At 39.7% G+C, this 20,489-nt stretch overlaps 1 protein-coding gene across 48 annotated transcripts in view; it reads right to left on the reverse strand.

Moving 5' to 3' along the window:
- Positions 1 to 20,489, reverse strand: part of Ncor1 (nuclear receptor corepressor 1) — a 153,893-nt gene that overhangs the window by 106,676 nt on the left and 26,728 nt on the right. For all 48 annotated transcript variants that reach the window (XM_076542550.1, XM_076542538.1, XM_076542548.1 and 45 more), the window contains exons 3-5: positions 20,204 to 20,358; positions 7,259 to 7,451; positions 101 to 283 (exon numbers count right to left, since the gene is read on the reverse strand). In XM_076542550.1, coding sequence (XP_076398665.1) covers positions 101 to 283; positions 7,259 to 7,451; positions 20,204 to 20,358 — 531 coding nt within the window. The remainder of the gene's footprint in view (positions 1 to 100; positions 284 to 7,258; positions 7,452 to 20,203; positions 20,359 to 20,489) is intronic.

The raw sequence follows: 20,489 nt of genomic DNA on the forward strand, positions 1-20,489 counted from the left end.
TAAGCAGAGCACAAGGCCCATGCATCCAAGGCACGGCTGCTCCTCACACCACCGTCTAGCACGCACACAGACCGTGTTGAGCAAGGAGCCCAGCACTTACCTGCTTCTTTTTCAGCTTAAGGATCTGCTGCTCTACTTTTGCAATCTCTCGATCTACCCGGTCCATACTCTGTATTAACTCTTCTTTTGAAAGCTTTGAGGGTGAAGCGTTTTGATCATCTCCACATGGTTGCCCAGACAGTGGAGAGGATGGAGCTTCATGTTTGCCTCCAAATGCTGGATCCTTTAGAAGAAATATAATAAACAACAATTTATTTCTCACTAACAGCCAATGTTAGCATCAAGACTGTCTTAACAGAAAACATAAACTTTAAACACAGCAGAGTGTCTGTCTCTGTCACTCTGAGCATATAAACAGCCTTTATTGGTTGCAATGATAAACGAAGACTATGAACATGTCAACTACCGCTCCTGGGGTGATGTAAACAGATACCATCCCTACCCTTCAACAGCAGTGTGCTATTTCTCTAATGACAATGAATTCTCATATTCACACATCCTGGCAAATATATATAAAATAAAACACAGATGTTTATACTACTTTTATAACAGCATTCATTATTCGTTTTTTATGATTGTGTGTGTGTGTGTGTGTGTGTGTGTGTGTGTGTGTGTGTGTGTGTGTGTCCATCCACCTTACCATTTTTTTGTTATTTGTTTTATTTTTCAAGACAGAGTTCCTCTGTGCAGCTTTGGAGCTTATACTGAAACTTGCCATGTAGACCAGGCTAGCCTTGAAGTCACAAAGAACTGCCTCCTCTGCCTCCTGAGTGCTGGAATTAAAGTCATGTACCACCACTGCCTGGCTCACCTTATCATTATTAAGCCAAGAGTTCCTATTAAAAAAAATTGGGGAGGGGGGCCTTTGGATATAGCTTAGTGGTGGGATCCATGTTCAACATGATGAAGCCCTGAGCTCAATATCTAGCACCAAAATGTTTTCAGTATTGCCAAAGACCAAAATTGAGGTATGAAGTCATTCCACAGCACATGTGCCATCTCTTTAGCATAAAACATCTTCCCACACATTTATCAAAAAACAAAAAACTTCATCCCATTCCACCCACAAATCAGCAGCGATCCATTAAAAGATAATGGAAATCCCTCTACCAAAAATCTACCACCTCATCCCAACACTACACACACACACCCACACCCACACACACACACACACACACACACACACATTTTCCAGTCTAAGATAAACATACAAGCAGTTTATTAAACACATAATTTTTGGAGAGGGGTACTATTTTTCTCTAGGGTATAGAAAGTTCAGAGCAAGAATAGTTAGAAAGACTACAGAACCTAAAACATACCAAACAATGACTTTAAAAAAAAAATTAGTAGTTCTGAATCAGGAATGTCCTAGGAGGCACACCACTGTCCCCAAACACAATTTCAGCTGAAACATATGCAATGCTAAAAAGCCTCATAACACTATGCACATAATGTAAAAAGGTATTCTGGATAAAATAAAATCATAGCTATACCCTAAACCTGTAGAACTCCATAAATAAAGCATTAACAAAATAGTAATAATTCTTCTAGACTCAATAATCCAGGTAAGTTTCAGTACATTTGCATTAGTGTATAAACTCCAGCTGCCTGGAACTCTCACTTCATCCTTCCTCTATTAAAATGTAAATTCTTGGGTTCACTGGCTTCAAAAGGGAATTAAGTTTCTTACAAATAAAAAAATTCAATTTTTGGCTGTGACTATTGTCATCAACCTTCAAAAGCAAAAGGGACAAGGGAATGTGTCTTTATGACATCAATGCAGAAAATTCAAATCTTCATCAACATTGCATAAGATAGAACAAATCAGCTAGCTAATATCTGCAAAAAATGAATACAGAATTTTCAAATTTTCTTTTGTTACAAAGGCCTTGTAATTATGGGAATTTATTTCTGAGAACCTTGATTTTTTTTTTTTTTTTTTTTTGAGCTGAGGATCGAACCTAGGGCCTTGTGCTTGCTAGGCAAGCGTCTACCACTGAGCTAAATCCCCGAACCTTGAAATTTTTTTTGTGTGTGTGTGTTTTTTTCAAGCCGGGGTTTCTGTGTGTAACTTCTCTCTCAAGCTCAGAGATCCTCCTGCCTCTGATTCCAGAGTGTTGAGATTAAAGGCATGCGCCATCACCTGGTGATAAAACTCTGACTTACCTACCACATGCATATGAGATAGTTTGTATCACAGAGATATGTATTCTAACTAGCAGATTATGAAAATGTTTTTAAAACTTGTTCTAAAACTTGTTTTATACATATTCTAAAAACGTACAAATCACTAATTTCCCTTTCTGAATTAACAGTAAAAAGTATTTAACCAAAGACAAATTTCTTGAATGCCTCCTTTTATGACAGGATTGGAACAGCCTGATAGCTACTTAGAGTAAGAATTAGATTTCCTTTTGGGGGGAGAGGGCGCATGTGTATATGTCTACATTTTTAATTATAAACTTGGGGTTTATTTTTAAAAATACAAAGAAAGAAAGGATATAAAAGAAGAGGAAAACAGAGTTGATGAACCATGAAGTGCAGGAAGGCGTTAGGGATCCTGTATTTTCATTCCAACTCAGGAGACATAACCTAAGGTCACTGAAGTTTTTACTAGCATGTTTCCTCAACTATAAAATGGAAATAACTCATATACAATGAGCATGCCGCATTTTAATGAATGAGTTTTAAGATCCCCTTTCTACAGCTATAAATTGAATATGGGATAATTTATTCTGTGTCAGAAGATTGTATATTTAAATTTTGTTCCTTTTAGTGCAGCAAGGGCTTTCTTGTAAACCCCAAACACTGTAACAGTGGTAATCCATGTGATATGGTACATCTCACAACTCCCAGAGGCTCACCTAATTACTACCTACCACAAAGAGCTTGTGCCACTCAACATATGATCTCAACAATTGAAATAAAAGACAAAAGCACATGATATCCATCTACCCTTCCTGTAGGTTCACTGGTTTTTTGTTATCCTTGTTTCCTCATTATACACACAGTTTTGTTTCCTTTCTGGCTGAACTACCTGAAAATAAATTATAAAAGTATACATGGGTTCTAACTCTATGGAGTTTTGTAATTAAATGGAAGATCATGAAAATATGTTAATAACAAAAGGTGTCTGAATGCACAATAACCAAAAATTAATCCAAAACATGTAATGAATTTGAGGTTTCTGGCAGTACTTGCGCATCTCACAGTTTTACTCCAGCTGCATTCTGAACATACATGTGCACTTTGCCCTGTAGATGTCATAATACAAAAGGAGTTGCCTGAAACACCTGGGCTTAGATTCAAGACTATTATATGTTGAGGCTGGTAGATGGCTCAACTGATAAAGCATTTGCTAGGCAAATGTAAGGACAGGCTGGGTGGGTGGCACACACCTTAAACCTAGCACTCAGGAGGCAAAGGCAGGTGGATCCCTGAGTTTGAGGCCAGCCTAGTCTACAGAATGAGTTCCAGGACAGCCAACACAGAGATCTTGTCTGGGGAGTAGGGAAGGCATAAGGACAGGAATTCAGATACCCAGCACACATGTACAATAGCAAAGCAGTTGTGGTAACCTATCTATAACCACAATGTTCAGAAAGTAGAGACAGGACTCCCCAGGAAACTAGCTGGGTAGACTAGCTGAATGGGTAGTGAGAGACCCCACCTCAGTAAATAAAATAAAGTGAAGAGCTATTGAGAAAGGCAACCAACATCAGCCTCTGGCTCCACACCACATGCACACTCATACACAAGCCCTCACACATGCAAATATACAAACATGCATGCACACACACACACCATACATATACATTATACAAAGTTTTCTGATCATATAGAAACAAAATGGTTTAATTATGGAAATAAAAACTAAATACTTTCATTACTATCATTACTTAATATGTATCACATTAATGTATCTTTAGACTGTGTTACAATGTTTGGTTTTAGATATTACTGGCTGAGCTGCTGGCTTGAGTTTCAGAAGAAATTAATTGAGACCAAACAGGATGGCTCACGCCTCTATTCCTGGCACTAGGAGAGTAGAAGTAGGAGGATTCGGAGTTCAAAGCCAATCTTGTGAGATAGCAAATCTAAGGCCAGCCTGGGCTATGAGACCTTGTCTTAGAAAGCAAAAAAAAAAACAAAACAAAACAAAACAGGAGGTGGAGAGGGGATGATGTCACTAATTAAATTTTGAGTTAGACTAATTCAAAATTTCCAACAATTTTTGAAATGCCCCTGACAATATTTGTCATTTGTACAAACAAGCATTCAAAGCATTGACACTTATAAGACCAAAATACCAGTAGACGGTGAGAAACAAGTATCAAGGATTCAACGAAGATTTCTTTCTTTGTGTAAGAATAAAAAAGCAGTTGAATGTGGTAGCTTACACCTAAAATTCTAGCACTTTGCAGGCAGAAGCAGAAGGATTACTACAAACGTGAGACCAGGCTGTAAGTAGCAGAGATGAAGACAAGGCTAGAGAACTGGCTCAGCAGGTCAAGGCACTAATTACCTGACAGCCTGAGTGTAACAGGATCCACGTGGTAGAAAGAGAACCAACTCACAAAAGCTATCTTCTTGCCTACACACACACACACACACACACACACACACACACACACACCCCGCTTGAATAAAAATAATTCAGTGGTTATCGAGCTGCCACACTGCTCTGGCAGAGGACTCAGATCCAGTCCCTAGCACTCATGTCAGGTGATTCACAACTGCTCATTAACTCCAGCTCTAGAGGCTAGAGTTCTTTTCTGGCTTTCTCAGCTATCTACACTCACATGTCCACATCCAGACACACATACACACACACATACACACACACACACACACACACACACACACACACACACACAATTAAAATTTTACTTAAAAATTTTAAAGACAAAATGATACTGAGAAACCATTAATACATATTAGTAAAAAGGTTACAGGGTAGAAATGTAGCTCAGTGCTAGAGTAGTGTACAAGTGTACAAGGCCCTCAAATCACAAACAATAAAAGGTTAATGTATCACAATTGAAGAGTTTCTTAAATTTTTATTCTAAAATAAATATCCACTCATGTTAAACATCTGCTAATGTACAGATTTAATACGATGTAAAATAACCAAAACTATATCCACAGCAATATAACAAGAACATAACAGAGACAGATAATCAAAACTATAACTATAGCAATATAACAAGAACATAACAGACACATACAATAATCACAAAAGAAAGTAATAAACGACAGGCAGTGGTGGCGCACACCTTTAATCCCAGCACTTGGGAGAGGCAGGCGGATCTCTGTGAGTTCGATGCCAACCTGGTCTATAGAGAGAGTTCCAGGGGAGGCTCCAAAGCTACACAGAGAAACCCTGTCTCAAAAAAAAAAAACAACAAACAAACAAAACAAAACAAAAACAAAGGAAGTAATAAACACAAGGGGGAAATTATATGATCTCAAAAAAACCTTAAGTTAATACAGTATATTATTCAAAATGTCATGAAATATATATTTAATATTAAAAGCAGTTAGATAATGATTTAGTTATAATTAATAATGCATTGTATACTTGAAAGTTGCTAAAAAAATTTTTTTAAGATTTATTTATTTATTATGTACACAGAAGAGGACACCAGATCTCATTACAGATAGTTGTGAGCCACCATGTGGGTGATGGGAATTGAACTCAGGACCTCTGGAAGAGCAGTCGGTACTCTTAACCTCTGAGTCATCTCTCCAGCCCAAAGTTGCTAAAATTTTAGTTGTTAATGACACAAAAATAATTGTTAAGTACATAAAGTGACAGATATGTCAATTATTTGATTTAATCATTCCATAATGTACAAATATCAAGAATATCACACTGAACACTGGAACTATAACCAGCTTCTAGTTAACAATTAATGAGAACAGGAGGTTGTCATCAATAGTTATAAATTACAGAAATTTTTTCTTTTATAATCTCTCGTGTTTTTTTTTTTTAAGGATTTTTTTCTTTCTTTCTTTCTTTTTTTTTTTTTTTTTTGGTTTTTTGAAACAGGTTTTCTCTGTGTAGGTTTGCGCCTAAGGATTTATTTATTTATTTATTTATTATGTGTACAGGGTTCTGGCTGCATATATGCAGATCTCATTACAGATGGTTGTGAACTACCATGTGGTTCCTGGGAACTGAACTCAAGACCTCTGGAAGAGCAGCCAGTGCTCTTAACCTCTGAGCCATCTCTCCGGACTCCTCTTTTTTTTTCTTTTTCTTTTCTTTTTTCTTTTTTTTTTTTTTTCCTTTTCTTTCTTTAAAAAACAGCAAAATAAATAGGGTCTCATGTATCCCCAGAGAGATCAAGATAGCCTACTTCCCAGGTGTGCACACCACCATGCCTGGAAATCAAGCCTAAAGTTTAAGTGTGTAATAGTTATATAACTCTGGAACCATTTTCTTTAGATAAAAATTATAAATAGTCAACCCTTAGATAAAACTTTATCCTATGTACCTATGTAACTAAGTATCCTATGCTAATAAATTAAAAGGGCTTTTTAAAAATTGACAAAATTTGCCAGGCATGGTGGAGTACAGAGAATTCAGAGGCAGGAGGATTGCTATGAGCCAGCTTGATCTATACTGTAAGTTCCAGACCATCTGAGCTAAATATGTAGAACCTATCTCAAAGAGAGGGGGAAAAATTTCCCCCCAAACAAAACTCAGACAATAAGAGTGTTTTCTGCAAAGCCTGATGACCTGAGTTAAATCCCCAGGATGCACAGGATGGAAGGAGAAAACTGACTCCTAAAAGTTGTCCTCTGACCTCCATCCACATGCATGCCATGGTGCAAAAGCCCTCCCTGCCACCACACAAATAAGACAAATTTGACCAAACTGACAGTCTTTAGTACCTCTGACCACATTTTGTAGTATAGCATACCAACACAAAATGCATGAGAATTAGTCAAAAGAGACTTCTTTATTGAACTCCTCAAACTGTTTTCACTCTCCAAAAAGTCAAAGGTACTAATTGGAATCTGGAGCACTTAGTCTGTGGTTTCTAGTTTTGCTTAACAACACTCCACTCCCATAGTCCTAACCTTTAGAGGCTGCTGTAATGTGGGCTTTTCTTTTAGGCCCTGTGCCTGAAATACAGTCACATAAATATTATAGACCTAAGCTCCAAAGAGCAAGAAAACAAACATTTACCTTCTTAGTGTCTGCAGATGACCTCAACCCTTCTGGCAAAGTGTGAACTAAAGGTAAAACAGCAGCACTAACACGCTGGAAATGGGCATCAGAAACTGGCTCCAGGCGTGGCCGCTTGGACTCCAATGAATCATGATCCACTGGTGAGGGGCCTGAGTGAAATTGTTCATATCCAGTTCTTCTTTCTTGAGGCCTAATACAAAAAAAAGAATAACAACAACAAAAAGCAAAAAAGCAAAAAAACACCTGAAAATTGTTGTGACATTTAACTCCTTGCTAATACCCCAGCCAAACTTCAAAATGAATGAAAGGTTATGCTTACTTTCAAAGTGAACTGCCACTCTCTATACCTATGCCAGAATAACATTCAGGAATGCCCAACTCAATGCCCATACACCGTATGTGTCCCAAGACAGCTATGCATGAAGCACAACACATTTATAGATAATGAAGTCATGTCACAATGTCAAAAGCCTAGACACACCTGAACCTCACTCAAATAGTATTAACACTTCTAACTGAATGTCTCTTTGAGAGAAAGAGAAAGTTCTATAGAAAAATCTAGAAATGAAAGTCTTAAAACAAGATTTTGATTTGTAAAAATATCTTGAGTTACTGAAAAACATCCATAAAATATATTTTAAGCATGCAATCACAAGGACCTGAGTTCACATTACCAGAACCTATGTAAAGCTGGCCACTTGCCCACACTCGTGTGTGCATATACACATACACAGATTTTTTTTTTTTAAGACTTTTATTTTAGCCAGGTAGTGGTGGTGGTACATGCCTTTAATCTCAGAACTCGGGAGGCAGAGGCAGGCAGATCTCTAATTTCAAGGCCAGCCCAGTCTACAAAGCATATTCCAGAACAGCCAGGGCTACACGGAGAAACAATTCGGGGAACAAAAAAACAAACAATCAAAAAAAGATTTTTATTTTATGTGGATGAGCGTTTATCTGCACATACATAAGTGCATCACATGCATGCCTGGTGCCTGGAGAATCCAGAAGAGGATATCAATTCCCAGAACTGGAGTTACTAATGATTGTGAGCCACGATACGGATGCTGGAACCAAACTTGGGTCCTCTGCAAGAGCAGCAAGTGCTCTCAGCCACTAAGCCACCTCTACAACCCTCCCACACAAGTTTTTTTTTATTTAAATGTTTTAAGAGTTGAAATCAAGATCATGAAGAACGAAGAATAAGACCATGATCCAAAGCTAAAGTAACCAAGAGAAGCACCCTGCACTAAGCAGCCAGAAGTAATTTATCGAAGAATAGCAGCTGGCCAAACTCTTGGTCTCAAGAGATTTGAGCAACTCTTAACTTTAGTCAGAAAAGCTTTTTACTGAAGAGACGTCTACCTGTTCAAGTGCTGACAAGAGGTAACTGTTGAGTGCTCAGCTATAGATTTAACATATATATTACACACACACCCTCCAAAGCTCAGAGAACATCACAGCAGAGGTGCAGAAAGTATGTAAGGGCTGGGGATGGAGAGGAGGTTCAGTGGTTAAGAGCCCTACTGGCTACTCTAGCAGAGGACCCAGGTTCAATTCCCAGCACCCAGATGGTAGCTCACAACTATTTGTAACTCCAGTTCCAGAGCCCAAAACCCTCTTCCAGTCCTACTGAGCACCAAGCATACATGTAGTGCACATACACATACATGCAGGCAAAACACTCATATGATTAAAAATAATAATAAAATAATTAAAAATTTTTAAGAATATAAGAGCCAGAAAGGAGTGCTGTGAAATGCTGACATCTGGACAAGACACAGCTGTCATACTCAGGAACTCACAGCAGCTGTGGTAACACACAAAGATCCAGCCAGTTAAAAATCCCAGCATGGAGAGAGGAAAAGTTCCTGATGGCCCAACACAACTGAGGAGCTATTGGCAGTTAACAGGTGCTGAGAGGAGTTAGTCACTGTTCTTTAAGAGGGATGCTCATGCACTCAGAGATACACTGATCTGCAAATGGGCAATACTTACAGGAATTAGTGAGTCACAAAAAAAAAGGGGGAGAGAAAAGAAAAAAGAGAAGAGGAAGAAGAGGAGGTGAAGAAGATGAAATTGGAAGAGAAATATTTTGAGGGACCTGAGTATGGGGTGGGGGATGACCAAGATACATTGCACACATGTATGAAATTTTCAAAGAATTAAAAATTATGTTCAGCATTTGTCATGAGGCTAAAGGCCATGGCAATCCATATAGCACATAAAATAGAAGCTATTCCAAGGCTACAGGAAAATGTTCAGTGTAATTTCGAATTTTTCCCTTTCTATAAATAACTGTGACTTTCCATGGCAGTCTGAGTGTCTAAGCTAGATTTCAGTCCTTTACTGCCCACTGGGCTAGGAACCCTCATTCAGTCCCCAGTCCTACAAAGGTATAATTGGCCACTGTGGATACATCTGGTTGGTAGCATGCTTATCTAGCATACAAAAAGTCCTAGATCTACCACATACGCCAGACAGGCTGGTAAACACCTTCAACATCACCATTCAGGTGGTGTGTGTGTGTGTGTGTGTGTGTGTGTGTGTGTGTGTGTGTGTGTGTGTGTAACATCTAATTACATTGTACTTCTAACAACTCTTGACTGTGAGATTTATCAAAACCAGAAGGTGAAACATACCCAATACTGAAGAACAGAATATAGAACTGAAGATGATCATAATGATAAATATAAACTTTGAAAATAAAAAAATTCAAAAATAAACTTGCTAGAAGGCAAGATAAAGCGTTATAAAAAAACATAAAGGTGGTGTTTAGAGAGTTTCCTGAAAATTCTACTTTAGAAAAATAAACTCACTATGTGCACACTTTTCAAAGGCATGCCTTTAAAGATTCTAAACATACCTTACTGGTAGGTGTTTGCAAGCTGTGCTTTTTTTTTCTTTTTAAATCCTGTCAACGTTTAATATTTCCATGTGTTCAGGAGGCAGAGCCAGGAATCTCTGTGAGTTTGAGGCCAGCCTGGTCTACAAAGTGAGTTCCAGGACAGGCTCCAAAGCTACAAAGAAAAACCCTGTCTTGAAAACTCTCCAAAAAAAAAAAAAGTATTATTTAAATAGGTCCATTATTTAAAATTTAATTTAATATTTTACATTGCTTAATATGGATTTTTAAGTTTACATAGGCTTATAACTATCAGTCCTTTACCACGGCTTCATTCTTTGTTTAGCTGGATTCCATCGCCTACAAATTCTATAATAAGTTTTGGATGTTCAGTGTTTTCATGTCTAAAAATACCTGCCTGTTGCTTTACGGTTTAATTTTGTCTGGTATAATATCTTGGATCTTAATTTTTCTCAGAATTTTAAGCTACTGCTTCATTATCTCCTACAACAAACTAAGCTCTATTCAGTTTAGAACCAGATACTGTTCCACCCTGAAAACAGCCTGTATTCCTACCTGAATTCCTCCTAGTCTTTTACTTATCCTTGAACTTCAATCATTGAACCCGTACTACGCCCCTCTATTTTCTCTTGCTCAGGGGCACTGTGGCAGCCCTACTTCAGACCTTCTCTTCAGTGTGAAATTGTTCAAGAAGGTTTTCCTTGCCATTGTCTTGTGGGAGGTCATGTACTTGTCTGCTCTGGGCTAGAAGTTGTGATGGGCACGGCTTTCTTACTCTCCACACTATGCAGGAGCAAGAAGAGGGGACTCAGTCTTGTTCTGAAACCTTTGTTGAGACTCTGGACCACTGTGACAGACTAGGTACCTTATTACTGTACACACTGACACATCATGAATGCCCTTCACGCAGGTGCTGAGAAACCAGGAGGCATAATGGAAATTCTTGACAAATCATTTACCATCACTCCATTTAAAACTGACGATTTTCATTATTTTCTTTCCTTTTCAACCCTGTTTCATTGAGAGTAAAGATAGCAAATGGGAGGCCAAGTCATTCAAGATTCTTCTAATTCTTTCCCTGAATCTTTTCAAATTTCTGGCAATAATTGTATGCCTTTTTGTTTGTTTGGTTGTGTTTGTTTTTTTAAGACAGGGTTTCTCTGTGTAACAGCCCTGGCTGTCCTGGAACTCACTCTATAGACCAGGCTGGCCTTGAACTCAGAGATCCTCTAGCCTCCCCCTCCCGAGAGCTGGGATTAAAGGTGTACCTCCAAACTGGGTTACCATTTTTTTTTTTAATACAAGATTATTTTTAGTCCTTTTCCTTTTTAAATGTGTTTGTTAAATGACTTTTTTTAATTGCAACAACACAAAGGAAAGATACCCCCATGCTGATGAACTAAACTTTTTAAATTACATTTATTGACTTAGCGTGTGTGCACATGTGCCAGAGACTATGCACATGCGGGTCTGAAGACAACCTCTGGAAGTCAGTTCTCTCCCTCCACCATGTGGATTCTGAGAACTTAATGCAGGTCATCTCTGACTTGGCAAGCAAGCGCCATTACCCACTGAGCCATTTTACTGGATAATCAGTAGAGTATTTTTTAAATGTGTATGTGTGTGTGTATATATGTATACACACACACACACACACACACACACACACACACATATATCTTTCTTTCTTTCTTTCTCTCTCTCTCCTCTCTTCCTCTCTCTTCCTCTCTCTTCCTCTCTCTTCCTCTCTCTTCCTCTCTCTTCCTCTCTCTTCCTCTCTCTCTCTCTCTCTCTCTCTCTCTCTCTCTCTCTCTCTCTCTCTCTCTCTCTCTCTCTTCAAACCCAGAGCCTTGGGCTTGTTAGGCAAGCGCTCTACCACTGAGCTAAATCCCCAGCCCCTTAAATGACTACATTACCTAAAGCAGTGGTTCTCAACGTTCCTAATGCTAGGTCCCTTTAATACAGTTCCACATGTTGTGGTGACCCCCAACCATAAAAGTACTTTCGTTGCCACTTCATAACTATAATTTTGCTGTTATGAATCATACTGTAAATATTTTTGGAAATAGAGGTTTGCCAAAGGAGTCATAACCCAGAGGATGAGAACCACTGACCTAAAGCACTATATACATTCAATGCTATCCATAGCAAATTCTCAAGGGATTGTTCACAAACAAACAAACAAACAAAAAAATCTATAAAATACACACAGACACAAAATACCCCAAATGCCAAAACAATTGTGAAAGGCATATTTCTTGATTTAAAATTATATTACAAGGAAATAATAATCAAAACAAAGAATTGAGGGGCTGAAGAGATGGCTTAGTGGTTAAGAGCACTGGCTACTCTTTCAGAGGACCTAGGTTCTATTCCCAGCACCCATATGGCAATTTACAACTGCATATAAATAACTACAGTTCCAGGAGACTCAAGGTCCTCTTCTGGCCTCCATGGGCACTGCACACATGCTGCACAGACACACATCAGACAAAATACCCATCTATATTAAATTAAAAAAGAAACAAACAAACAAAAAAGTAACATGGTATTGACCTAAAACTTACAAACAGACTATCAGAGGGGAATAGAAAGGCCAAAAATATATGGTGAACTAATTTTTTACAAGTATAGCAAGAGATCACAACAGAAAAAATATAGTTTCTTTGGTACATCGTGCTGGAAAAACTGTATCTTCACACACAAGAATGAAATTAGACATACAATATAGAAAAATCAATAGAAAATGAAAGATTAAATATGAGGCTGGATACTATGAAATCCCAAACAGAGAACACAGAGGGAAGACACAGAGGGAAGACTCTAAGGCAGGCACTGGCCTTGATTTTTTTCTAACATAACAAAATCTCAGGCCACAAATACAAAAATACATAAATTAGATTTATATCAAACTCAAAAGCTTCTGCTGGAGGCCCACCTCACAGCCCAGGCAGGTGAGAGACAGCCACAGGCCCACCTTGATCCTCACGGCCCCAGGCTGGCTGAAGATATCCCCACTGGGAGGGCAGACACCATTATGATGAACAAATAGAAGGTGGAAAAACGGGAGAGAAAGAGAAGCAGACCAGTTCATGTGCTTTAGAAAGAGGCGGGACTGAAGAAGCAAAAGTGGTGAGGAACAGGCTAATATAGGTGGCCAGCTTGCCACCTGGGGCCATAGTGATGTCAGGTCTGGGCTGCTGATGAGGGTCATGTCTGTTTCCATGGTCCTACCCCAGTCAGAGTCTGTGTTGACATCCATGGCCCATGTCCTCACCAAAGGCCACACAGATACCCCAGGACCTGGGCCACCACCTGAGGCTATGTCAATGTCCAAAGGCTATGCTGCTGCCAGGATCATGCCAATCTGAGTAGCCTACACTGCCACCTGGGGCTATGGTGACGTCCGGGCCTGAGCTGCTGCAGGGACCATGTCGGGATCCATGGTCCTGTTGCAGCTGGGGTCTGTATTGATCTTTGTGCCACCAAAATACCACAGGGGACCAAAGGAACCATGCAGTTGAAATCCGAGGGCTGTGCTGAACCAGCATGCCCCTAGCCCTCACTGGCCACTGCAACAAAGAGTGGTGCCACCCCTCATGGGAGAGCTGAGATGACCCCACCCAGCACCACAAGCATGAGAGAGCCTGACTCAGAGCAATGCCACGCTATCTGGGAGGATTTTCAGTAAGGGTCCAGTGTTGATGGTGTACCAGGAGCCAGAGGTCTTGAACCAGACCAACAACTCATTGAAATAAACATTTGCAAGTAAATTGGACTGGGCAAAAGGGTGCACTTCATGACACACCGAAGCTCCCAATGTCTCTAAGACAAATGAAGGGGTGTTGGAGAGGCAGAAAAGATGGAGGATCAAAGTGGTTTTTTTGTTTGTTTTGAATTAACAGATTTTTTTTTTTTACATTTTCTTTAAGGGAGACGCTATGGGGGTGAGGGATGGACATGGCAAGACTGGGGAACGAGTGGGATTGGGGGTGCATGATGTGAAATTCCTGAAGAATCAATTAAAAAAAATTATGTTGCTGGGTGGTCGTGGCTTTAATCTCAGTACTTGGGAGGCAGAGACAGGCGAATCTCTCTGAGTTCAAGGCCAGCCTGGTCTACAGAGTGAGATCCAGGACAGGCACCAAAACTACACAGAGAAACCCTGTCTCAAAAAACCAAAAAAAAAAAAAAAAAAAAAAAAAAAATGTTTAAAAAGTTTCTGCTGACAAACAGTAAATTAGAAAATTGTTATCTGATATCCAAAATTTATAAAGAATTCAAATAACCCAAAAGAAAATTTAATCACCTGGGACTAAGAAAATGGCAAATTAAACTTGCCACACAAGCTTGAGGACCTGAGTTAAGATCTCCAGGGCCCATGTACAAAACTGAGAAATGGGTAGATTGCTGGAGTTCCAGTTTCAGTAAGAGAATCCATCTCAAAAACTAAAGCAGGTGGAGTATCAACTGGGTACCGGTAGAACGGCTCCAGCAAAGAAGGGTAGAAAAAAGAAGGACCATTGTGAAGTCAACAAGTTGCTGGCTTGGGAAATGCACCACCCATAATCAGAATCACATGACTTCAAGAAGTGTGCCTCTCAGGCACTCAAAGAAATCCAGAAATCTGCCATGAAGGAGAAGGGACTCCAGATATGAGTGCCAATACTAGGCTCCACAAAGCTGTCTGGGCCAAAGAATATTGTATCCAAGTACATGTCCAGAAAACATAATGAGGATGAGGATTCACCAAACAAGTTCTATGCTTTGTTAACTTGTGTCCCTATTACCTCATTCAAAACCCTACAGACTGTATGCCTGGGGACAGGGAGGTGGAAGCAAATACAGAAGACATCTGACATCTACCTCTAGCCTTTATACTACTTTCACAAGGACGGACAGACACATGGACATGGACACACACACACACACACACACACACACACACAAATTGCAATTTTCAAAAGAAGAACAAATTGTGGCTACATGTTTTTCCAAACAATAAAAAATAAATAAGACTGCCAAGATGTGAAATGGCATCAAATATTATTAACTAATAGGAAAATGCAAGTCAAAATGACTATGAGATACCACTTCCCACTAGCAATCCATTAAGATTCCTATTATTGGGCTGGAGAGACGGCTCTGTCGTTAAAAGCACTGGCTGTTCTAGAAAATCCAAGTTTGATTCCTAACAGCCACATGGTTAGAACTGTCTGTAACTACAGCCCTAGGAGAGGTAGTGCCCTCTTCTGGACTCTGTGGGCACTGCACATGTGGCGCACAGACACACATGAAGGCAAAACACCAATATACAAAATATCAAACAAATGGCAGGGTGTGGTGTCACACCCGTTTAATACATCCCTCAGGAGGCAGAGGTAGGTGGATCTCTGTAAATTCAAGACCAACCTGCTCTATATAGTTAGTTCCAGACGAACCAAGGCAACATAGTGACCCTGTCTCTAAATCAATTAATTAATTTAAAATTTTAAAAGACTCCTATTATCAAAAAGAAAATATAGACAAGGATGTAGAAAAAGCAAGTCCTTGTACAGTGATGGCAAGTAAAGATTGGTAGTCACGATTCAAAAGACTATGACAGTTTCTAAGGAAATTAAGGTATCTACACTTTCACGTTCATTGCAACATCAACAGTCAAGACAAAAATGAGAGAGAGAGAAAGAGAACGTAACTCAGTTTTTTTTTAATGAGATCTTGCCTTAATTACAATATTAATGTGCCTAGAGGACATTGGATTAATTGAAACATAGAAAGACAATGTTACATGATTTCACTTACGTATGTATGGCATCTAAAAACATTCAAATACAGAGACAGAAAAAAAGCCTGGCAGTGGTGGCGCATGCCTTTAATCCCAGCATTAGGGAGGCAAAGGCAGGTGATCTCTGAATTTTAAGCCAGCCTGATCTACAGAGCAAATTCCACTGCGTTGGTGGTAGAGTGGCGAGCACAGCTGCCTTCCAGAGCAAATTCCAAGACAGCCAGAACTACCCAAGAAACACTGTCTCCAAAAAAAAAACAGAGAGAGACAGAGACAGAGACAGAGAAAAGACATAATCAGAACTTACAAAACAGCAGATATAATGGATAAGCAAGTTCAAATATCTAATGCACAAAACTGGAATAAAGGTGATAAAATATTCTGTATTTGGGATTAGTTTTTTCCAATACAGAGTATTTTTAAAAGGATTTATTTGCTGGGCGCACGCATTTAATCCCAGCACTGGAGGCAGAGTTAGGCAGAACTCAGTGAGTTCAAGGCCAGCCTGATCCACACAGTGATTTCCAAGATAGTCAGAGCTTCATAGTGAGACTCTGTCTTGAAAATAGAAAAAAAAAAAAAAAATTTATTTCATTTAATGTGTATGAGTGTTTTGCCTGCATGAGCAACACTGTATGAAGGTTACAAGACAGGATTGGCATCCCTAGAACTGGAATTACTCGAGGTTGTGAGCCACTATGTGGGTGCTAGGAAATGAAACAGGGTTCTCTGCAAGAGCAACAAGTGTTTTTAACCTCTGAGCCATCTCTCCAGCCCCTGCATTTGGGATTCTCGCTAAATGGTAAAAGACTAGCTTCTTGCCACCACAAAAGGGGAACAATGGGTATGTTAATTTGTTCTAGTACAGTGTCCTTTGTATTATCCACATATATCCTTCTGTAACATCTTTTACATACTTAAATACACAATGACTATTTTTTTTCCTGTACTGGAGATGGAACTGAAGGCCTCAAGCTTGTCTGGCAAGTGGTGGATATCAAGAGAGATATCCCAAGCCCCTAATAAAATTTACTTTTAAACCAACAACTTTAAGAGTGAAAATGGAGTGTTTAGGGATAAAGAGACCAGGGAGATCTAGCCTACTGAGGACATTAGATTCCACTGACCTCCTCAGACCTCAAGCCTATAAAAAAAAATAGTTTTATCACCCAATATTATATAATTTTAAAGAATACTCTATGCACTGGTGGGAGTCACTTGTACAGCCACTTTTTGGATCAGTCTGGAGATTCCTCAACAAAGTAAATATGGACCTACCACATGATCTAGCCATACCACTCCTGGGCATAAGCCCTAGGGAATCTATGTCCTACAATAGAGACACTTCCTCATCCATGTTCATTGAAGCTCTAGTCACAATAGTTAGAAAACAGAGCCAGCCCAAATGTCTATTTTTGATGAGTAGATAATGAAAATTTATGCAACTATGGAAAAAAATGAAAGTATAAAACTTGCAGGAAAATGGATATAACTGGAAATTATATCAAGCGAGGTAACTGAGGCTGAGAAAGGCAAACATCACATGTTTTTTCTTATATATGGATCCTGGCCTGGTCTTTTGTTTTGTGTGTTTATCTGGAGTACCTAAGAAACCAGAATGGGAACAATGGTGTAGAAGTCACTGGAAGGTAAGCAAGACAGCACCATATAGTTTAAATGGGAGAGAGATGATGCTGAAAGTGGAGAGTGTCAACAAAGAGAGGAGCGGGGATAAAGGAGGCAAGGGACTGGGGGTGGAGGGCAAAGGTCAGACAAAATAAAGAGGGTATGAGAAAAACACAAGGTAACCGATTATTAATTAAAAAACGAGGCAAAGTCTGAAGGCAGTAGCTCTAAGACTAGACTATGCAGGTCCAAGAAGCAACAGGTCACTAAACAAAAACTCCAGTGCCAAATATGGGATGCCTTTGTAGGAGATGGCCAGAGGCTCCGGAGGCCAACAAAACAATGCAAGTTCTTGCCATTTCTCTTGGCTACCCACCAAAACTAGCTGGTATGACCCTACTGCTGTATATATATACTAAGCCTTGGATACAAGGTGTAGAGAAATCAAGTTAAAACTGGACTAGAAGACTTGTCTCTGCTGGCTGGATCTCATGGTGCCAGATGGTGTAATGCAGGTGAACTGTAGGGTAAAGGCATTGATAATCTAATCCAGCTTCTACATCTATAAACCGTATCAACCTGTCAGGCAAGATGTGTTAACTGGCGAGATGGTAGTGGGATATTACAGGGATGACAACTAAGGGAACAGAGGTCATAAGAGCCAGACAGAAGTTTAGGTAACATGGTACTAGTGTGGACATCAGGAATGACTTAGTTCAAACAGACACCACTACAGTATATTCAAACAACCATCAGTAAACAATAAAGGTGACTGTTATACAACTCATTATGTAACCAGCTGTGGAAAGAAGCCACTTTTGTGTGTTCTCTATAAAATGTCCTTGGGACCAAGGATGCATGCTCTTGCCTATAATAAAACATGTATTATTTGTCAGCCACTCTGCTCATCCGCTAATCTCTCAGCTCCCCTCAACCCTCCATGCCCAGACCCTGAACTCTGAACTGGGCTCCATGACCAATGAACGGCTCCCTAACTGAATTTGGGACTTGCTCTACAAGAGGAATTTCATACCTAGCACTATAAGTCTGGTTCAAAGCCATGACTGAAGAGGTCTTAGACCCATCAGCAGAACATAAAGTGGCCACTTAGCAGAAAATATCTCCTAAATAGCTATGCTTATACCCACAGACCAATACTTAAACAGAGTCTTCTTCTTGCAGCAAATGAAGACAAACACAAAGGCCCAGGGCTGCACAGAACATGAGAATAAAGACACATTTACATCACCCCCTAATGTTTGGAGAACACGGGAGAAGAGAAGATGGAAATAATGCAATAGCCAGAGGATGAGGGAAGGGGCGGTAAAATACCATCTCCCAAGTATGGCAAGGTCATGGCAACCACAAACTCATGGCAACAGTGTACATTGGCACTGGGTCCACAGAAAACAGGTCCTCCTAACAGTCAGGTACAGAAGGGAAAGGATTCATGTTTGCCTACAACATACTGCTGCTCTAAAAGCAACCAAGAGACTCTGGAGAGGCATAGTATCTAGCTGCATACCCACTAGTGAGCCCGTAGGCTCTGGAGGTTAATCACACAGATGGCACTAGTAAAATTCTAAAACACAAAACAAAGTCAAACTAGTAAATGGGGAAAGTGATTTGCAGGAAGAAGGGGCTAGCAGAACTGGGAGAGAAATAGGAAAGAGGAGGGAGTAACCAGAATACAGTATATATGTAGGAATCATGAAAGAATCAACTTCACTAATGGGCCGGGCATAGTGGTACTCAGGAGATAGGGCCAGGCAGATCTCTGTGAGATTGATGCCAGCCTGGTCTACAGAGCAAGTTCCAAGACGACAAGGGAGACCCTGTCTCAAAACAAACAAAAAACGAAGCTAGAGATATGGCTCAGCAGATAAAGATGACTGCCACTAAGCCTGAAAACCTTAGTTTGGTCCCCAAGATCCATAAGGTAGAAGTAAAAAAACTGATCCCTGCCACCAAGCTATCTTCTGACTTACACAAATGAACCATTACACATGGCAAACTCCCATATACATAATGAAGTAAAGCAAGTAAATTTTCATTAAAAATGTAATCATATAATTTTTCTTTCTTTTTATTTTATTTATTTTTTAGATTTTCGAGACAGAGTTTCTCTGTGTAGTTTTGGTGCCTATCCTGTATCTCACTCTGTAGACCAGGCTGGCCTTGAACTCACAAAGATCCATCTGCCTGTCTCCACCTCCTGAGTGCTGGGATTAAAGGCGTACGCCACCACCACCCAGCCTCATATAATTTTTTTAATGGGACAACAACCTCCCCCTCCAAAAAAAAAAAAAAAAAAAAAACAGAGATATGAGACAGGTATTGCAATCAAACAACACATGGGAGACTGAAAAGGAGGCTCTGGAGTTCAAGGAAAACCAATACAAGAACTCAAAACGCCAGGTGGTGGTGGCGCATGCCTTTAATCCCAGCACTTGGGAGGTGGAGACAGAGGCAAGTGGATCTTTGTGAGTTCAAGGCCAGCCTGGTCTACAGAACAAGATCCAGGACAGGCACCAAAACTACACAAAGAAACCCTGTCTCAAAAAACCAAAAAAGACCAGTTGAAGCTTTATTAGTGAAAAATTAAAAATAATAAATTATGTAGTTCAATTAGCGCTAAGTAGGAACATAAAAGAAATCCCATTACCTGTCAGAACCTGGGTGAAATTCTGAAAGCAAGGAAGGTCGTCTTCGAAGCTGCTGCTGCTGCTGCTGCTGCTGCTGCTGCTGCTGCTGCTGCAAAAGCTGTGATGCCTGACTAACTTCAATATGAGCAGAGCGATAATCAGGGACTGCAAACTCCTGGTAGTAAAATAATCATAAGTTAACTATTAACTACAAATAAGAACACCATCATGAAGTTAAATCAAGTAATTAGGAACCAGTTAAGTATGAAAACAAATAGCAATGACAAGTTTAATCCTTTAATGAGC

The sequence above is a fragment of the Peromyscus maniculatus genome, chromosome 8, assembly GCF_049852395.1.
Source record: "Peromyscus maniculatus bairdii isolate BWxNUB_F1_BW_parent chromosome 8, HU_Pman_BW_mat_3.1, whole genome shotgun sequence".
Taxonomy (NCBI): Eukaryota; Metazoa; Chordata; class Mammalia; order Rodentia; family Cricetidae; genus Peromyscus; species Peromyscus maniculatus.